At 39.5% G+C, this 17,908-nt stretch overlaps 1 protein-coding gene across 1 annotated transcript in view; it reads right to left on the minus strand.

The window, feature by feature from the left end:
• map2k5 (mitogen-activated protein kinase kinase 5) overlaps positions 1 to 17,908 on the minus strand; it is a 60,957-nt gene that overhangs the window by 29,394 nt on the left and 13,655 nt on the right. Inside the window, exons 9-19 of the mRNA XM_063472478.1 lie at positions 14,242 to 14,281; positions 14,033 to 14,101; positions 13,359 to 13,440; positions 12,334 to 12,395; positions 8,807 to 8,855; positions 8,624 to 8,697; positions 7,621 to 7,671; positions 7,442 to 7,513; positions 6,181 to 6,210; positions 1,252 to 1,278; positions 869 to 901 (exon numbers count right to left, since the gene is read on the minus strand). Of these exons, the coding sequence (XP_063328548.1) occupies positions 869 to 901; positions 1,252 to 1,278; positions 6,181 to 6,210; positions 7,442 to 7,513; positions 7,621 to 7,671; positions 8,624 to 8,697; positions 8,807 to 8,855; positions 12,334 to 12,395; positions 13,359 to 13,440; positions 14,033 to 14,101; positions 14,242 to 14,281 (589 nt within the window). The remainder of the gene's footprint in view (positions 1 to 868; positions 902 to 1,251; positions 1,279 to 6,180; positions 6,211 to 7,441; positions 7,514 to 7,620; positions 7,672 to 8,623; positions 8,698 to 8,806; positions 8,856 to 12,333; positions 12,396 to 13,358; positions 13,441 to 14,032; positions 14,102 to 14,241; positions 14,282 to 17,908) is intronic.

The following is a 17,908-nucleotide window of genomic DNA, read 5'->3' on the forward strand; positions in this document are numbered from 1 at the left end:
AAGTGACATTGTATGTTTAATGTGCGATATAGCTGGTGATGGGGGCATTGCAGGAATGCTTTATGCTGTGTAGCCAATTTGACTGTACATCAGCAAAGAAGAGGGGAGGGAAGATTATTATTCCTGCTTATGATGTAAATGCAGACAGAGTGAGCTTATATATAATGCATATTTTTGTGCACAGCAGCATCTCAATGTATAAAGAAACTGTTCAAGATTGACTTGAACAAGGTTTGGTTTCACTATGATATTTTGTCCAAGCTTGCATTTTGTATTAGAAAATGGAAAGTGTTAGAGCATAAAGAAATTTGATGAGAACGGGTACCTGAATGCTGTTACTGAGGAGATTGATCCGTTGGCTTAAATAAATTCTTATGAAGTCATTATTATGTCTTTTTCATCTTTGACATCCCTTTGCTTCTACGCAAATTATAAAATTAAATAAAACTTTATTGGATGGCTAATCAGTCGCTGTGGTCTGCAGTGTGCGTGCATCATTATCAGTCCTGTGAGTCTTTGGTTTGATGCTCCTGTGAGTCTTCTCTGACTTTTTTTTTTTTTTTAAGACACAACAATAAAACCCAGTGCAGTAAGGAGAGAAAGCCTGGTTAAACACATTTTTGCATACACTAGTACACAGAATTCAGAGCTGTGCTTTGTGTGTACGTGTTACTCATGACAGGTCCAACCTCTACAGTAATGTGCATGTGCATATGTGTATTGCCTGAGGCAGTCGCGTAGGGTGAAGGGTTGAGTGAATGGGGAGCAAAGCCGCCTGAGTGGTTTGCTTCATTAGGAAACAAAATATAAGCTTTCCGGGCCATTAGGGCTGACTTTAGATGCAAAAGCACATAAGACGACGACTCACCTCATCAACAATGCATTGCAGTAACTGGAGAGGCTGGAAAAGGAGAAGCACAGGGAGGAAAAAAACATGTTAGCTTACATGGAATTTCTTGGCAATGGAGAAAATCAATAGTGTGATATTAAAAAAAAAAAAGTATCTACCTAGATTAATCAAATTCAGTGAGCTCAGGCAAAGCCACCATTCAGCTTCTGAATGTTTTTATTATTCCATAATGGCACCTAATGTAATACTAGCAGTTTAAGCATGATCCAATATTTTTCTGCAAAAATGGAATTTGATGGGCTTTTTTTTTTATTATTATTTCAAATGAGAGAGTCAACCAAGAGTAACAGACTTCAGAGTTGTAGACCTCTAGCTTCTTATTCCACTGCAATAAAACTTACCATTAAAGATCCTTGGTTTTTCTGAATCTGTAGGGCGAGAGAGGGAGAGAGAGAGAGAGAGAAAGAGACGAGGCAATATGTAATTAGCGTGTCATAATCAAGACGATGCACTTGGACACATTATGATCACTGGGAGAAAATTATTGCTTTCCTGTTGGCAATTTGTGAGTATGTGTTAACACCATTTACATAATGAAAACACACAAATGTTAATGGCCTCGCTCTCATTTGAGGAGAATGGGGGTAAAAGATCCACTAATGCTAATTTTCAGAGCTGCACTTCATTCCTGCCCTCCAGGTGATCGAGATGTGCTGGGATGCAAAGTGACTGTCACAAACAGTATTGAGGTTTTAGAAGAGCGTGCTCACTGTGGCGGTTTCCCAGGTGACACACCGACACCGAACGAGCTAAACACACGATGACAACAACAACAAGGCGGATCTTGAAAAGGAGGAAAAAAACACAAACCCAATTCTTTGACTTACTAACACACCATCTCATTTGATCAGAATCAAAAATAAAGAAACTTTTCTTAAAAATAAGAGCCTTCGTCTTAAAATGTACGACACTGCAGTAACAAAACTATAGACAGGATTTAGTTTTCCTATTTAAACACCCCCCGGGGCTGAACTCATGAGGAAACCCATGCTTTTATTTCTAAAGATCTAAATTTATAACTTCATCACACAGACTAAATGATACAAGGCTCAAAAACTAGGTTCAGCTAAATGTCTAACAATGTTTGGTGAATAAATTGCTCATTTCTCCAGGCCTTCTGACAGTGCATTAGAGCACTTATTGATCCACTCGATTAAATACAGGTTTTTACACTCTGTAAATACCAAGAGACTCCTAAACCGCCTCTATATCCAGTTTTGCCTGATTCAGACACATTAAAGGCAACTATGGAAAACTAATTTGTTCAGAAATAATTACTAGAACAAAATTGCGTGCTGCTCCAGGAGTTGGAATTGGATAGTGGGAGACCAACTTATTCAAGCATAAATGAGCGCGTGTTCCTCTTGTACTGGGTGGCTTGACCACACATCAAAAAAAAGATTTTTTATTTTAAAATACCTCCCTGTTATTCCCCATGAAGTGAACCTTTGGATGGGCCGCATTTCTAAATGAATGTCATCATGAAATGAGTCGGATCTTCTCCTAAGTCATAAACACAATCTGACTAAACTACTAGCACGCAAATAGTGCACAGTGGAAGATGTAAATGAACCTCTGTGCCGGTGACTCATAGTGAATTAATACGAGACTGGAAGTGTGCTGAAGACTGTAGATGTATCCCACCCTAAAAATAAAAAATAATAATAAAAAGAACCCATAAAAAGAATAATCAAAAAGCTAGATCCCAAAGGCATAAAAAAAATGCATGTTTGCTTAAGTGTGCACAGAAATAAACTCTCTCTTGGTAAGCAGCATGACAGACCAGTGACCTGCCTGGGGTGTACCCCACCTTTTACCCAATGACAGCTGGGATAGACTCCAGCCACCCCATGACCCTGAACTAGATAAACAGAAGAAAATAGATGGACTCAGACTTTTATTTGTATGTTAGCTATGAACAAACACCTGTATTGTGTACGTGAGTGTATAAAGCTGTCTGTGTGTGTGTGTGTATGCAAATGTAGCTGTGTAGGAAATAAACACCAGCTTCTCGCGTCTTTGAGGTGGAGAGCCCACTCAAGTTTTTGAGCTTCTCTCATTACTTCAAACCATCACAGTGTGCTCAGCATGAAAATAAGAAGTCACAAAATCAATTTTTAGATGTCAAATGATTTCTGTCCCTTCCAAGAGCCGCTCAATAAACACTTCTAAAAGATCAGATGGCTTTTCCCCTCTTGAAAGAAGACATTTCTTCAAGGGTAATGAATCTAAAAAACTCTCTTTTAGATAGATAATAAAAGAAAAAAATACATCACTTTCAAAAGCTGAAAGGCATGTTTTCATTATGATTAAGGGCAGCCCCAAATGAAGATATGCTTATATATATATAATGAGAGGTCCGCGCCTCTGTTTTCGTAGCTGTTAGGTCAACAACAAGCATGCTGTTGCATTAGCCTGAGATGCGTTTCCCTGAAAATGAAGGCTATTAAACATCATGCAATGAAAGCAGCTCATCTCTGATCTCCTTCAGCTGCCAGCCTTTCATCCTTAGCCACAGGAATACTGCTCAAATTAGATTCTCTAAGTGTTAAATTTAGATTTGCAACGTGATTGATTAAAGGAAGCGCTATCAAGTCAAGACAACAGATCATTAAAATCAGTTTTCGGCTGCACAGATGAGCCAAAATGAGTTGTAAGCGAAACGGCCAAAAATGTGCAAGCGACAATAATTAGCACTGCAATAAACAAAAGGTCCTATAATATGTTAAGGCTTCACATATTGATTACTTATCTATTGAAACAAAATGTTAACTAGCTTGCTGACGGAGGACACGTGATCGAACAAAGTATGAAGCAGTTTGGATTTGTTGTAGCGAGCTAAAAAATTACAGCAAACATTGTTTACAACACACACTACACTGTGGGAACAGATACCATTTCCTCTCCGTTTCATTTCAGAGTGAAAAAACAAAGCAACAAAAGGAAAGCATCTATACTCTCTGATGGATGCGCTGACGTGTAATGAAAGTTCCTGAAACAGACACACTAAAGATTGACACGGCATTTCATCCACAAATCCATTCAAATTTGAGGGGGGGAAGAAAAAAAAACATGACAAAATGAAGAGAAACAAAAACAAGCATAAAGCAAGCAAAAAAGACAACAAATCAATCAGATACAATACTGCTGGCGGCTGTATACACATCACATCAGGTCTGGTGTCTTCAAAGACTTTCAGAGCGAGCCGTGCAAAACTCCATTAACTCCTGACAAAGAATGCAAATGAATCCCGACATGTGGTGAAGTGGAATTAAAGAGACAATCTCTAATCATGACAAACATGAGGTGATGACTCCACTGTGCATGCATACACACTCACACAACAATGAATGGAGGATAATCCATTAACTAAACAACGTCCGACAAATAAAAGCAAGTGGAACGCGCACACGCTCCCTTCCTTTACTTCCTTCAAAGGCTGAAATCTAAACGCCAAACCGCTTTAATAAGTCATCCAGCATTTTTCACTAAGTAAAAATTCAGACGCCACAGATTTCCTTCTAATTTTTCCTCACTCTTTTAATCTTCTACAACTTCTTTCTGAGCCTGTGCTAAAATGTTCTCTGTGAAGTGTAGCAGGGGGTTTTGCACAGACAGCTGTGCCAGCGTCTGCAAAAATGACAGCTTAGGCCCGAGGACTTTGGCAGGCTGCGCCTGACGAGCTGGATCCGAGCGCTCTCGCCACACTGCTCTGCTACAGCCTGCAGGTGAACTGTCTGCAGTGCCATATGGAGTTAGGGGAAAATTAACACCGAGATGAGGAAAGCTGCGTGATGGTAGAGAGCCTTACCCAAAACAGAGAGGTGTTTCTATTTTGTCCACCCCTTTTATATCAACGAGGGAGGACTAAAGTGCCTCTCGTACATTAGCGATTAACATGATAATGACGGAATCAAATGAAGAGAGGAGAGCGCACAAATCAGACACACCCAAGGCTGCAGGCGCACAGATCGATCACTGTATGACATTTACGTTACTACACGATCTACACCTTTGCTTTCCTGGACAAAGACCTGCACTTGCTTTTCATCGTACTTAAGAATTAACGATCGACGCCGAAAATAAGTCAAGAGCTACATCGCAACTCTAATCAGTCTCACAGACAGATGTTTACTGTGAAAGCACAAAAAGAGGTGCTGAATAAATTCCTGTCAAAACACATGACAAATGGCTTTTACTGGAGAACATCATTAAACAGAGGCAATGGACATTATCAGCCAAAACACCAATGGCATACAAGAGCACATTTTCATGCATACATCCTGAGATTTTTAAGCCTTATAAAAGATGTCCGGCTCGTTCATTTATTGAATATCTGCTCTCCTTGGGAAGGATAACTGGCGTTCCTGAAAATAATCAGTAACTCGCCAATCCATGGGCAGATGGTGCAGCAGTTACCAAACAGTCTGCCTTTTAAATCACTTATTTTCAAGCGTGTTTTGACTAACAGAGCAGTCCAACTGTTGCACACAACAAACCATTAAAAAAATAAAATAACTGATTCACCGTGTAAGACTTTTTGTCAAATGCACCGACGGGCAGAAATGGAAAATCCCAGCTCATCTATAAATAACTAATACTCTCACACAATCAGTCTAACTTCAGAAACAAATTTTCCTAAATAAGACCTGCCCCTTCAAATTTTGTAAAGGTGGACAGCCAGGAGGTAACCTGAGGTAACCAGATTGAGATTGCTCAGCTAGGGATTAGTGAGATAAACCCATCTTAAAAGGGCTAATTAAGACTTGATGGGATTGGGAAGCCACTTCTGTAGCAATTACATTTGAGCAGGATTTTAACTTAGTGTAATGAGGGGAAAAAAATAAACCCAAACAGCAGTTCATACACTTGAAACTGTAAATCAAAAACTGATCTCAATGAACTGATAACAAGAGGAAATCAGTTTCCAGGGGTTATGATTCCAGTTTTCTCCTATAAATAGAAAACTACAATTTCAAAAATAAAGAGAAAATTATCCAGCACTTTAGAATCGGGTGGGAGAAGCTGGCCAACAAAAAGCCTAATCAGCACAGTGCTGAGCAGTCTTCAGGTTGTTTGCAATTTTTCTTTGTTTCTTATTTTGTCTTAACATACTAAATTATTTCAAGAAGAGAAACTGTTATCTATCAAGAAAACTATTACAAGAATAAACATCCAACAGGAACTCCTTCCAGAAAAATTATTTGAAGCAGATCAAAACTCCCAGCATTTATTCATCAGTGCCATAATCCATTAAAAAAAGCCCTTACCTGTGGATACGGGAACATGCCAAGCGCCAGCTGTATAGAGAAGATGATAACAATTAATTCTCAAGTATATCTGACAATAAACAAATTTAGTTTTATCCATCCATCTAAGAAGTCCTGCGTGAGAGTCTCAGATTAAAATGCAACCAAAAACACAAGGCAATACTTTTTCTGACAAATGAAACCTCACAAAGGTAAAACTTCCTGTATGACCACAGGACTGCATTCCACTAGACTGTAAAGGGCAATGATAGTGTATCCATCATTGTGCGTTACTGTACAAACACCTTGCCATCAGCAGTGTCTTAATAGCATAAAATCTCAAGTGTAGACAAGGAAGCAAAATGCAGCTGAAGCTACTCGAGTATGCAGAACTTGAGACTTTCAGTCTTTGAGGTAAGCTTAGTGCCCACCTGCTGATAACACTTCCTCATCAAACAACATCAGCCATTAGTTAATAACCCCCCCACACGCACAATTACCACCTGCAGAGAACAGAATAGAGGGATAAAGAGAAGGGGGACACCGTTGGAGGGCAGTTGCGTATAATATGTGTGTGTGTGTTGTTTTCACTGGGGTGTTGGGTGTCAGCTCTCCCTGACATTTTGCAATTCACTTGGGGGTGGGCATTTTTCATCTTGGTCAAGGGCAGCTTATTGGCAACATTACTTTATTAAATTGTCAAAATGCTCAGCTCTTTACTTGAACATAAACAGACTAACTAGTAAAGATGGGAGCAGGACCGCAAGCCAATTCATTTGGCTTAATGCGCACGTCCACAGCTAGAAACAAAGAGACCAGACTCTTATAAAACGACTATATGTCTTAATCACGCAAACTTACGTCAATAAGTTTGACATTACTGCAAACTCCATTATAGTTATAATTGTAATGATATCAAATTTATTGACCAACAAAGGTGAGGCAGAAGCCACAATCGTTTATTATAGTGCTGAAGGAGAGCTGGAGACAGAAACAGATGGAGAATCAATAATGTCAGCAGGAGGACAAAAGACCGGGGAGGTGGATGCTGAAATTAAAATGTTATTTGAACACACACTGTCAGTTAAGCACTTTATCGATGCTATGTGGAGAGAAGAACAGTGACAGTGATAAACCTCCACACACAATGAGCAACAGACAAGACTTAACACATGCGATACCACCTATTACATTTTAATTACACTGCAGCTAAATCTGCCATTAAATGGACCGCTCATGTAGCGGTTAAGTGTATCATAAAGTCACTTAAAAACTGTTATACCTCCATGAAAGAGATGCCCGCACTCCAGACATCTGCATGGATCCCATACTGTTCTCCTGATATCCTTTCCGGCTATGAAGCAAAAACAAACAAGTGTAAAAACAAAGTCAGAGGCCAACGTATAACTGCATTAAAACAAATTTAAAAGTATCTGAGAATAAACTCAAGTGGTGTCTCACCGCCATGTATGCATTAGTTCCCACGTATGTTTTGGCAATGGAATTCACCAGCTGCAAATAAAACCGCGTTTAAGTGAGTAAACAATAAAAAGTATTCAAACGATCACAACATAAATAACTTAAATTAACTAAGATGACCTTAGGAATAAAGAAAAACAAGGGGGATTAAGTTTATTTACGTAAACCTACTGACATGTCAGGTCGATATTTTGGGCTGCACTAAACCATCGCACAAAGGAACAGGAGTGAGACAAGGAGACATTAGTGAGTTTGTGCATGTGGACACAATGGCACATGCCATCAATGACAGGACTGTGATAATGAGTGTCTGTTCCCTTAAGGCTGTTTTTTTTTCTCCTTTTTTTGTGAGCATGCCCTCTGGAGCGTGAAAGAGTGAGGAAGCATGTGCATGTGTGGAAAAGACTTCAACAGAAAAATATAGTTAAAAAGACAAGTCAGCGAGGGTGTAAATTCACCTTGGAGTTGAGCAAGGAAGTGGAGGTTAAAAATGACTAACAATTTACCACAGAAGCGATGTGTGTTAAAAAAGCAGACCTCGGGTTGATGTTTTGGAGAGCGGTGAAGGTCTGTCCCTGATGATTACACTACAAAACGCACGCTGATGCACACACAGACTTGCACACACGCACAGACTCCATTGTCCGTCACCCACGCTTTCCCCCAATCTACTGAATACATATCAATGAGGCTTGGCGTTGTGTGTGTGGGTCATAATTATAACAAGTGATTTTTCTCAGAGGCTGCAGAACAATGGAGGTGGGGGGTTAATGTGAGAGGAAGACCCCTGGGATAGCGCTGATGTCTTGAGTTGGAAAATGAATGTGGTGATTGACAAGCTGACCATATGCACGCGCACACAGACACGCCGAGAGCACAGGACTGAGGTTTTTGAAGCCACAGACAACTGTTCTTTTTCTTCTCTCCTCTATCTCCCATTCTCTTTTCCTCTCTCACTCATGCTCGCACAAACAAATCAGTGTACCTGTGTGCTGACACCAAAGTCACAGAGCTTGACTCGTCCTCGGGTGTTCACCAGCATATTGGAAGGCTTGACATCTGTGGAGACAAACTGCTTCATAGAACTGCAACATCAGCACACCGCGGCTTGTCTTTATCAACCTGGCTCTTTTTTAATAACACGGAGGCCGTGCACTACCTTACTCACCTCTGTGAAGTATCTTCAGGCTCCACAGATACGTCAGGCCTTGGACTACCTAGAGACACAAGCGGCAGAGAACAACTATCAATTCTGACAGCATGAGGCGTGTAACCAGCACACCCTGGTGAATAACAACTACTTCACATTAACTCAGGTTTATCGCCACCTCTGTTTTGAAAGAGTTCAGTTATAAAGTACAAAATTTAGCAGGAGGTGAACAGGCTCCAGGATCCCAGTATGCGGCATGATGGAAGGACTCCTTCAGAGTAACTGTCACTGTATAATAAAGTGGTGATTACAGGAGATTCAACTAAGACCAGCTTGCACAATCTATCAAATTTGTACCAGACTAACCTCAAGAACTAGTATGGCGTGATGTTATTAGCCAAACAACTTGTAAATTACATCATTTTAAAAACAAGTATGGAGTTGCTGCCTTGTTTCAGTGAATATTAGTTCCCATATTTAAGTAACAGAGCATTTAAATTATAGACCTGCAGGTGAATAAGGCAGTGAAATATCTGTCTTTCTAGTCTAATGGGCTTTTAGATCTGTAAAACGGCTTAAAAGCGTGTTGCTCAAAGGCTCATTGAGTCCTCTCAGTCCATTCCTATGAGGGAATGGGACTGAGGGCCGTGGTTTCACTTTTCACAGAATTCGTCAAATAATTAAACTGTGAGGAACAGCGCTGCCCAAAAGTACTTGTCTACTTCTGCTTCGGCTTGGTTCTTGTGACAGAGTCACTATCCCGACTCATCCAGTGATTTCACTCCCTGGCAGTCTGTTGATATCACATTTTTGGCTAGACTCGGCTCGCTTGGAACCCCAGCCAACTGTGTACTTAAAAATGAGCACGTAATGAAAAACCCTAAAAACCAAGTAGAATCTAGTAGAGTCGAGCTGAGTAGAGTGGAAAGTGGAAAAGAGGTTTCAGATACTGACTTTTAACTCTTTCTAATTGTACAAATTCCAGTTTTGCATTATTTACTGTATTTCCATTTATGCTTGCGCACATTTCAATAAACTGTTATTTCCCAATACACAGGGGAATGGGAGAAGACTTCTGCACAATACTGTAGGCAAGTTCTACAGTCTAGCCCAACAACAATGTTAAGCTATGAAGTCATTTGAGAAAACATGGACATCAAATTGGCTAAAATTATGAGGTGCATTCGAATAAAATGTCTACAAGTCTCCGGTGACAAAGGGAGAATCAGGAAGCAACCAACAAGAAGTGAATACAGACACAAGAAACTCTTTCTGAACAAGCTGACTTTCTCTCTAGAGAAAAGAGAAAATAGCTGAAGAATTAGGAAGGAGGCAGTTTAGGGCACCTAGAAAAGTAAGAAGTAAGTATTCAAGTCATTTGCAAATGTGTAATGTTGCTTTGTGGTGGTTTCTTCATTTACGGGGTGTGACAGCTGATTTTAGCTTCAAGGCTCCCGTCATCCAGCACTCGTGCAAAACAACCTCTGTGATAAATTAAGAAATCACAAAAGCTCTCTGAAGTCCTGCTGCTTTGAAAGGTTGTGGTGCAAGCGCAACAACTGGCGTCTGCAGCTCCACTCGCACCCTCTTGGGTGCTTTTCCTTCTGTGATAATTAACAACTGTGACAGTGGAAAGGAAGGAAAGCTGTGAATTAGAATTAACACTGACTAAATAGCTGTCATTGTTTGATTACGGACAAAGTTAAAGGAGAGAGACAGAAAAGAGGAGGTGGAGACAGGAGAAGGGTAATGAGTGTGGAAAAGAGGCATGCATTAATCAACATCAAGGCCAAATACGATCAAAATGTGAGTTTTAACTGAGAGGAGAACATGAGGGAGAAACGGACACGGGGCGAGTACGAGGAAAACAACACTCACTTTGTCCATCATTCACCTAATAAGGGCTAATTGAAAAATTCACACCTGTGGTTCTCCTTTCTTTATTTCTTTAATACATTAAATGAGTTTTTGTCTCAGGTCTGTTCTGTTTGCAGCAAACAAATAACAGGTCACACTGAAACTGTGACTGCCACGCACGCATGGGCAATTAAATTCAAGAGGTAAAACCACCGACTAGAAAAGGGAATCGAGAGCCAGGTGCGAATGAGAAACAGTTACAAAATGTCCAATTCATTGTAACGGTAAGCCTCCAAGCTTTTAGCGATGGTTTCATGTTTACAAGCAGGATTTTATATTATTTATTCATTTGGCATTGATATAAAAATGTTATCAATACCCAATCCTGATGAACGACGATGATCCCAGACATCAACAGTGGTCAGAAAACCATTTTTTTAAACATTTTTTCATAATAATGCATTCAAATAATATGAATATTTAATTATATTGAGTGACATCACTTAAGTTACATGCTCTGGGTACGCATGCACAAACAAGTTCATGTTTGATCCCTATGCAATATCTACCTTAAGTGCAAAATACAATAGTTAAAATACCTCTATAATATCCATCTATTCGACTGCCTACCTGTGCCATTAAAGCTGCAGTCCTTTAGCATTAGCATTATTATCTATTTATTTATTATTTCTATTTATGATAGTACAGAGAATATTTTTATTACTCTTTTATTTGAAAAGTATGATGATTTATGTTTGTCTGTCTGTATACACCAACATCAGCAGTGCCTCCAATTTTGTTGTTTATTTGTGCTTACAATGATAATAAAGCTTATCTTAACTTTTTAGCAGTTATATGAATGGGTATGTAGAAAGCAGCTAGAGCTAGGCAAATGCTACAATTTGTCAGTAGTCTATATCTGCTGACAAATTAGTAACCAAGGGTTTCCTGCTGTTATAGTCTGTCATGGAGGAAGTGGGACCACTGTTGTACTTGGGCCACAACTTTCAAACATATGTACTATAGAGGGTCGACAGCGCTATCTTAAAAAGTAAAAGAAGTATAAATTAACCATCTCCCTAGGGCTTTGCCATAACATATTATATATGCTTAGATATGTATATACACAATTTGTTGATGCTATACTTTTTATACATGTCAACATATATACCTCCTTTAGTATTGGTAGTATAACTGTAATTTTGTAATTCACTTCAGTTCAGTTTTATTCATATAGTGCCAAATCACAACAACAACAGTCACGTCGAAGCACTTTATACTTTACGACAAAACCCCTACAATAATACAAAGAAAACCCAACAATCAGAGCAATCACTTGGCAACAGCGGGAAGGAAAAACTCCCAGAAACCTCTGGAAGAACCAGGCTAACAGAGGGGCAATAAAAAGTCCTGAATTTTGACTTCACTATTTAAAATATTGTATATTTATATTATATTAGACAATTGTTTAGCCTCTATTCATCCGCAATTTGAAAAAAAATTTTTTTAGTGCCGCACCAAATCCCTTTAAACCAACTTTTATCTGATTGGCTGATTTCTTGCAAACAGAAAGTTTGAATAGCAGGTAGGTGGGGTCTGTTGTGCTCGCAGCTAGAGCTCTGTATATGGAGTAAAAAACGGTTTTAACTTTACAGCAGGGAAACTCTGCATACTTTATGAACACTTACCGCCACAGCAATCCTTCCAAGCACGTGCTCTGGAATTCTTTTGTAGACGTCCAATGAGCCACCTGCACAACACAGATTTCCCATTGACACAGGTTAGTCAGTGTCAATGTATGCATGTATAAGTGTATGTGCGTATATATATTTAGAGCGTTACAGTAATACAGACATGTTGCACAATTCAGATTAAAAAAAAAGAAGAAATGCTCATTTCATCTTAATCCAGGTTTTATATTACTTATCTAGCCCACAGATCTATGTCCCACAGATCCTGAACTGACATCATTGCCAAGAGAGCAATGCTGATCTACATATACACTGCAAAAAGTACACAAAACTAATTTAAATACATAAATAATCAATAAATAAAAATGAAATAAAAGTAATAATAATAATAGTAGTAGTAATAATACAAATAAAAGTCTAATCAGTCATTTTTTTATAACATCATCAAAACGCTACCCAGTTAATTTAAGATAAAGTGATACTGAGGATATCATCCAAGTACGCTGCAAAATTACAGCGACTATACACAATTATACCCAATCATCATTCAGTGTTTGCTATATGTGAACCTGTTTACATTTGTACACATACATCCAGAAATTTCATGATGTTTCATGAACTAACAGAGTACTCAGAAGTTATACAGACTGCTGACAAGCTAGAAAATGTGTGAATCGAGGGAAATCACTGCATTAACACACACTTTGACAAACATATATAGCTTTCCCCCACCTCCCCCCAAAAAACAAAAAACCCCACAGTTCTCCATCTCACACCAGTAAAGGCACACACAAATACACCTACAACTGCACTTAAGTCAAGATTTATCACGCCCTTGTAGCTTTTAGCACACAGGCATGCTAAACAGCTTACAGCGATCAGACATTCTCTTGATCTGCAGAAGTGTAAATGGGTACATGGCAGAGAGAAAGAGGACTTTTCCCCCCAAGTCTCTTTTATACAACTGTAGCTAGTAAAGGAAAAAAACAGAAGCTACTTGCTTAAGTCGCAAAGAAACTCACCGTCCATAAATTCTGTGCATATTGATATCCTGTTCTCTACAAAAAAGGCACTGAAGAAAGTGATGATGTAGGGAGAATCACACTGCAATTTAAGAGCACAGAAAATGTGATCATATAAGAGCATGCCAAAAATATTTATTCAGGATTACGAAAAAAGAAAAGAAAAAGAAAAAGAAAAAGAAATAAATTTGAAAAGAAAAAAGAAAAATTATCAGGAATTTGAGTGTTAAGTTGCAACAAATGCAATGAACTGTACAAAAGCTTTTTGTGATCAGATTTTAAGATTTCAGTCCATGATTCAAAAGCATTCCTGCAGCATCCATTGCAAGTCTAACTGCTGAAAGAAGTATTACATTTATCACTGAATTACACACACACACACACACACACACACACACACACACACACACACACACACACACACACACACACACACACACACACACACAATGGATATATTCTTGCTCAGATCACACACACATTTGTGTGTGTGTTCATTCATGTATCACTGATCCCTGGCTTAGTAAGTAAGACCAGAGGTGATAAATGGCATTTCATTAGTTCATTAGACTCATGGTTAATTAAAAATGTAGGTGCGGTAGGACATCAGACATCAGTGGAGAAAAAAATGTTTTGGTGAAGAACAGGAGGCAAATTAGTCGTTCAAAACTAACCTTGTAGAGAATTTCTAATTCTGACATGATTTGCTTCTGTAACTCCACCGTGATATCCAGGGGAATGACCTGCAATCAGACATGGGCGAGACAAAAGGGGCAGCCAAATTATAAACTCAACACCAACAAATTCCGCTGATGTTTCAAAGGGACGGACAAAATAAAAGAGTAAGTACAATGACCGTCATGTAAATGCAAGGAATTCTCACCTTGACAGCTAAAACCCGTTTGCCGTGAACGTGGTACGCTCTGGATGGGTCAAAAGAGAAGACAATAAGGTTAAAACAAAACAGAAAAAAAGAGGGAACGCAGTCTCAGACAGTAATATGTTGTTACTTTTTATTTAATGAACTTACAAAATGAAAGAAATGTGGCATTTATACAAGTTTGAGCACTCTCGTTACTCAGTATTTAATAAACCTGCCTCATACAAATAGTCCCATATTCACCCCTTGTGAATAAGCGAGCAGCCGAAAGTAGCTTCTTATTCTTCTACAGCATTTTTTAATAGAGTCTCAATGATGTTCATATCTGGTGAATATGAGGGCTCATAAATTCATATTTAGCCATTAAAGTTTCCTCCCTTTAACACTTCTATAACATGAAGCTGCTCTAGACTCTGTTCTGAAAGAAAAACATGCAACACTATCTGATTAAAACCACCACAAGCTGTGATGATGAGAGTAATGCTACAGTTAGTTCAATAATGTTTTACTGACCAACAGAACTGACTATAAATCATCCACATCGGACTTTTTGAGCAGAGTTTAAACAAGACTGACAAAATCCTGCTGTTATTTCTCTTCAAGGTCAGAGAGCATCAGGCAAAACCTGATGCAGTCAGCCCTCTGTCTAGTTGCTCCAGACAGAGTTTTGAGTTGCAAGTAAAGCAGCAGCCACCGACCTGGCCCCATAATGATTTAATTATCAAACTCCTTAATGCCAAACATCGGCTTTAGTTACAGCCCTTGAAGGTTAGTTTACGGCACCGGTGACAATACCTCAGGACCTCTCAACATACAATCCTCAAGGACAAATACTGTCCAACAGCTGTCGGGTGATGGGGATGAGCTGGCTTCAGTGTACGTCACACAGGCTGGTTAGCTCACAAACAGGCTTAGTAAATGTGATACCTGGCTACTCAACCGTCTGTGGGTCATCCAGAGAGAATGTGCATTGCACGAGGTGTGATTAATGTGTCTAAGATTGGAGGATCGCATTTCACTTCGGACAGATACCTCTAAACTGTCCCAGGCCTTTAATTAATGGCACCTATTAGTGCCTTTCAGGTTTTTACCCACAGTTAGAGCTAACTTTGGCTCTGGCTTTCTGACTACAGCTATGCCAAATTTCTCTTTTTCCCCTAATTAAAGACAAAACTTCAGACATTTAAGAGACTGTCATTTATTTCAAGGTGTCCAGGGAAGAAACAGTAACCTCACATATTAAACAATTTATTAAATTCACTGATAGCTACAGGGTCTCAGCTTCTATGCCCTCCTTGAATCTACAGGTAGTAGAGTCAGTATTGCTTAAATAATCCTCTGAATTTGTGTCAGGACCCATGACAAAGTTCTGCCATGAGCCAAATTTTACAGACAAAACAAGAAGGCCAGATTTTTTTTTTTTTTTTTTGTTAAATATTTTTTCCCTTAGCTTCTTCTGATTTCACACTGTCATTTCGTTTTGCCTCGAGACGGAAACAGTATTTAAGAATTTAAGCGTCATCTTTCTAGACCAGAGCTCTTTGAACACGAAGGCTGATAGCCTTGTTTTCATTTTGATGTCTCGGTCTTCCTTTAAGCTACAATCAATATCAGTTAAGCATGACTGCTGCTTCTTAATTAAGACAAAGATGTTAATTGAGGCAAGATTGCAGGGGTAGACATGTTAAATACTGACTGGGCAGGCTGTGTAAGTGTGGCAGCCTGAAAGGAGATTAAACCACGTCTTCACCGTGCTAAACAACTTATTGTTCTCACTGAGGAGGCTAAGAATGTCGAAAACTGAACACTGCTTTTCAGGAATAAAGGAAGTACAAGTTCTAAAATGATCTTAACCTTAGCCAATTATGATGCATAGCAAGCTATAAGAGAGCCGTTCTATGAAGTCTGGAAATATTGATGAACTGACATGGTTTTGGAGGAAGAGTGGTCCTCTGCAAGTTATTTCCTTGTCATGCAAGTCTCAAGTTACAAACATCTCAACTACAGGAAACATCCGATGGCAGTTTCTGCAGCTAAAGGAGGCCACAAAATCTGAGAAACAGTGACTAGCTCCTTAATCTCCAAGTTTAAAGAAATGCATGTTCAGGGCATGTTTTAGGGGTGGAGATGCAATAGGACCTCTACTGCACTGAAGCTTTATTCTGAGGTTGTCCTTGACTGCCTCAGGGCCGAACATCCCTGTATGAGTTACACTGACAGGCTTGTGACAGCAGGAGACATGGGGACAAGGTTACATAGCCACCCCCTGCCACTTCCCCCTGATCTGACCCCAGTAAACGTGCCCCATTGCCTGGATCTTATTTACACTCCAGCTCGCTCTGTAATAAAAGCTTCATCATGCAGTATTCATAGGGCCTCTCTCTATGTCTCTGAAGTTGGGGCCGTGGGTTAGAGATCGGCCTCCTGGATCAGGGCTAACGTGCTATGCTTACACTGCCACATGGACAACGAGCTGCCTTTCTCTCTCCCTGACTCCCTCACCTGATACTGCTTTCATCGGTCACCCAAGTGCCACAGACTGACAGAAACCCAAACACAGAGACATAAAAGGCTCCCTAATTATCCAAAACATTATGAGCAGAAATTCAAAGTTCAAATAAAAAGCGTTTAAAGGTTTCTTTACCACTGTGCGAAAAACGGTCAATATTTTTGTGAAAAGGCCTCTTGTGGATGAAACAGATGTAGATGTGCATTAATGAGACCCAAGTTGTCTTAACAGGTCTTCATATACAAATATCAACAAATATCAAAAACCATAACTCATCTAAATTATAATCACCACTTCAAACTCAGCCATGTACATTGCTCCATAGAAGTCCTGGGCTGAGCACATGCACAAAGCAAACATTTATTCTCAAGCAAAGATGGGCAGTAATGCGTAATCCGATTACTTTTTTCAAGTAACGAGTAAAGTAAGGGATTACTATTGCAAAAAAAGGTAATTAGATTACTCTTACTTTCCCGTAAGCACGCTGCGTTACAGCGTTACTAAAACCGTGATTTATTTTTGCAAGAGTGTCTCGTGGCAATGACGTAAGTGAGTGCGACGTTCGTGGCAACAGATCAACAATGGATAATATAACGAGTGCGGGAGAGAGTATGACCGTGCAGCATTTAAAGCGTGGAAATACTGACCTTACTTTGAGTTTGATTCCGTAAAAAGTGACAAAAACATTAGCGTCCGCTCTTCACTGCATGGGAAGAAAACTTCTTTTTACAGCGAAAAAACCCCTAAATTTCTGAGCAAGCACCGAATACGCTGCTGCTGGAATGTGAAATTCACAGAGAAACTGCTGGATCCTTCCACTGACCGCTGCGACACACCTGCACCAGGGCAAACCTCCGCCTGCCCCACTCCTGCTATACAGGTGAAAATAGAGCAACAGGACCGCTGAGTCTTTGATTTTTTTTTTATTTTCTGCTGTGTTTTACTTGCATCTATTTGAAAGAGTGAGTGTAAACACAAAAACTATTTTATTTAATATTCTGGAATATGCAGACAATAGGTTTAAATAGCTTTACTTGACCAACACTGTTCTCAAGTTTGGTAAAAATGCAGATCAAGTGTTTAGAGTGGGACATCCATGTACCACGCCAAACACTGCAGCACAGCTGGAAACAGTTTCACTCAGAGAAGGCTTGAGCATTT

Source organism: Pelmatolapia mariae, linkage group LG1, assembly GCF_036321145.2.
Source record: "Pelmatolapia mariae isolate MD_Pm_ZW linkage group LG1, Pm_UMD_F_2, whole genome shotgun sequence".
In the NCBI taxonomy this organism is placed as follows: domain Eukaryota; kingdom Metazoa; phylum Chordata; class Actinopteri; order Cichliformes; family Cichlidae; genus Pelmatolapia; species Pelmatolapia mariae.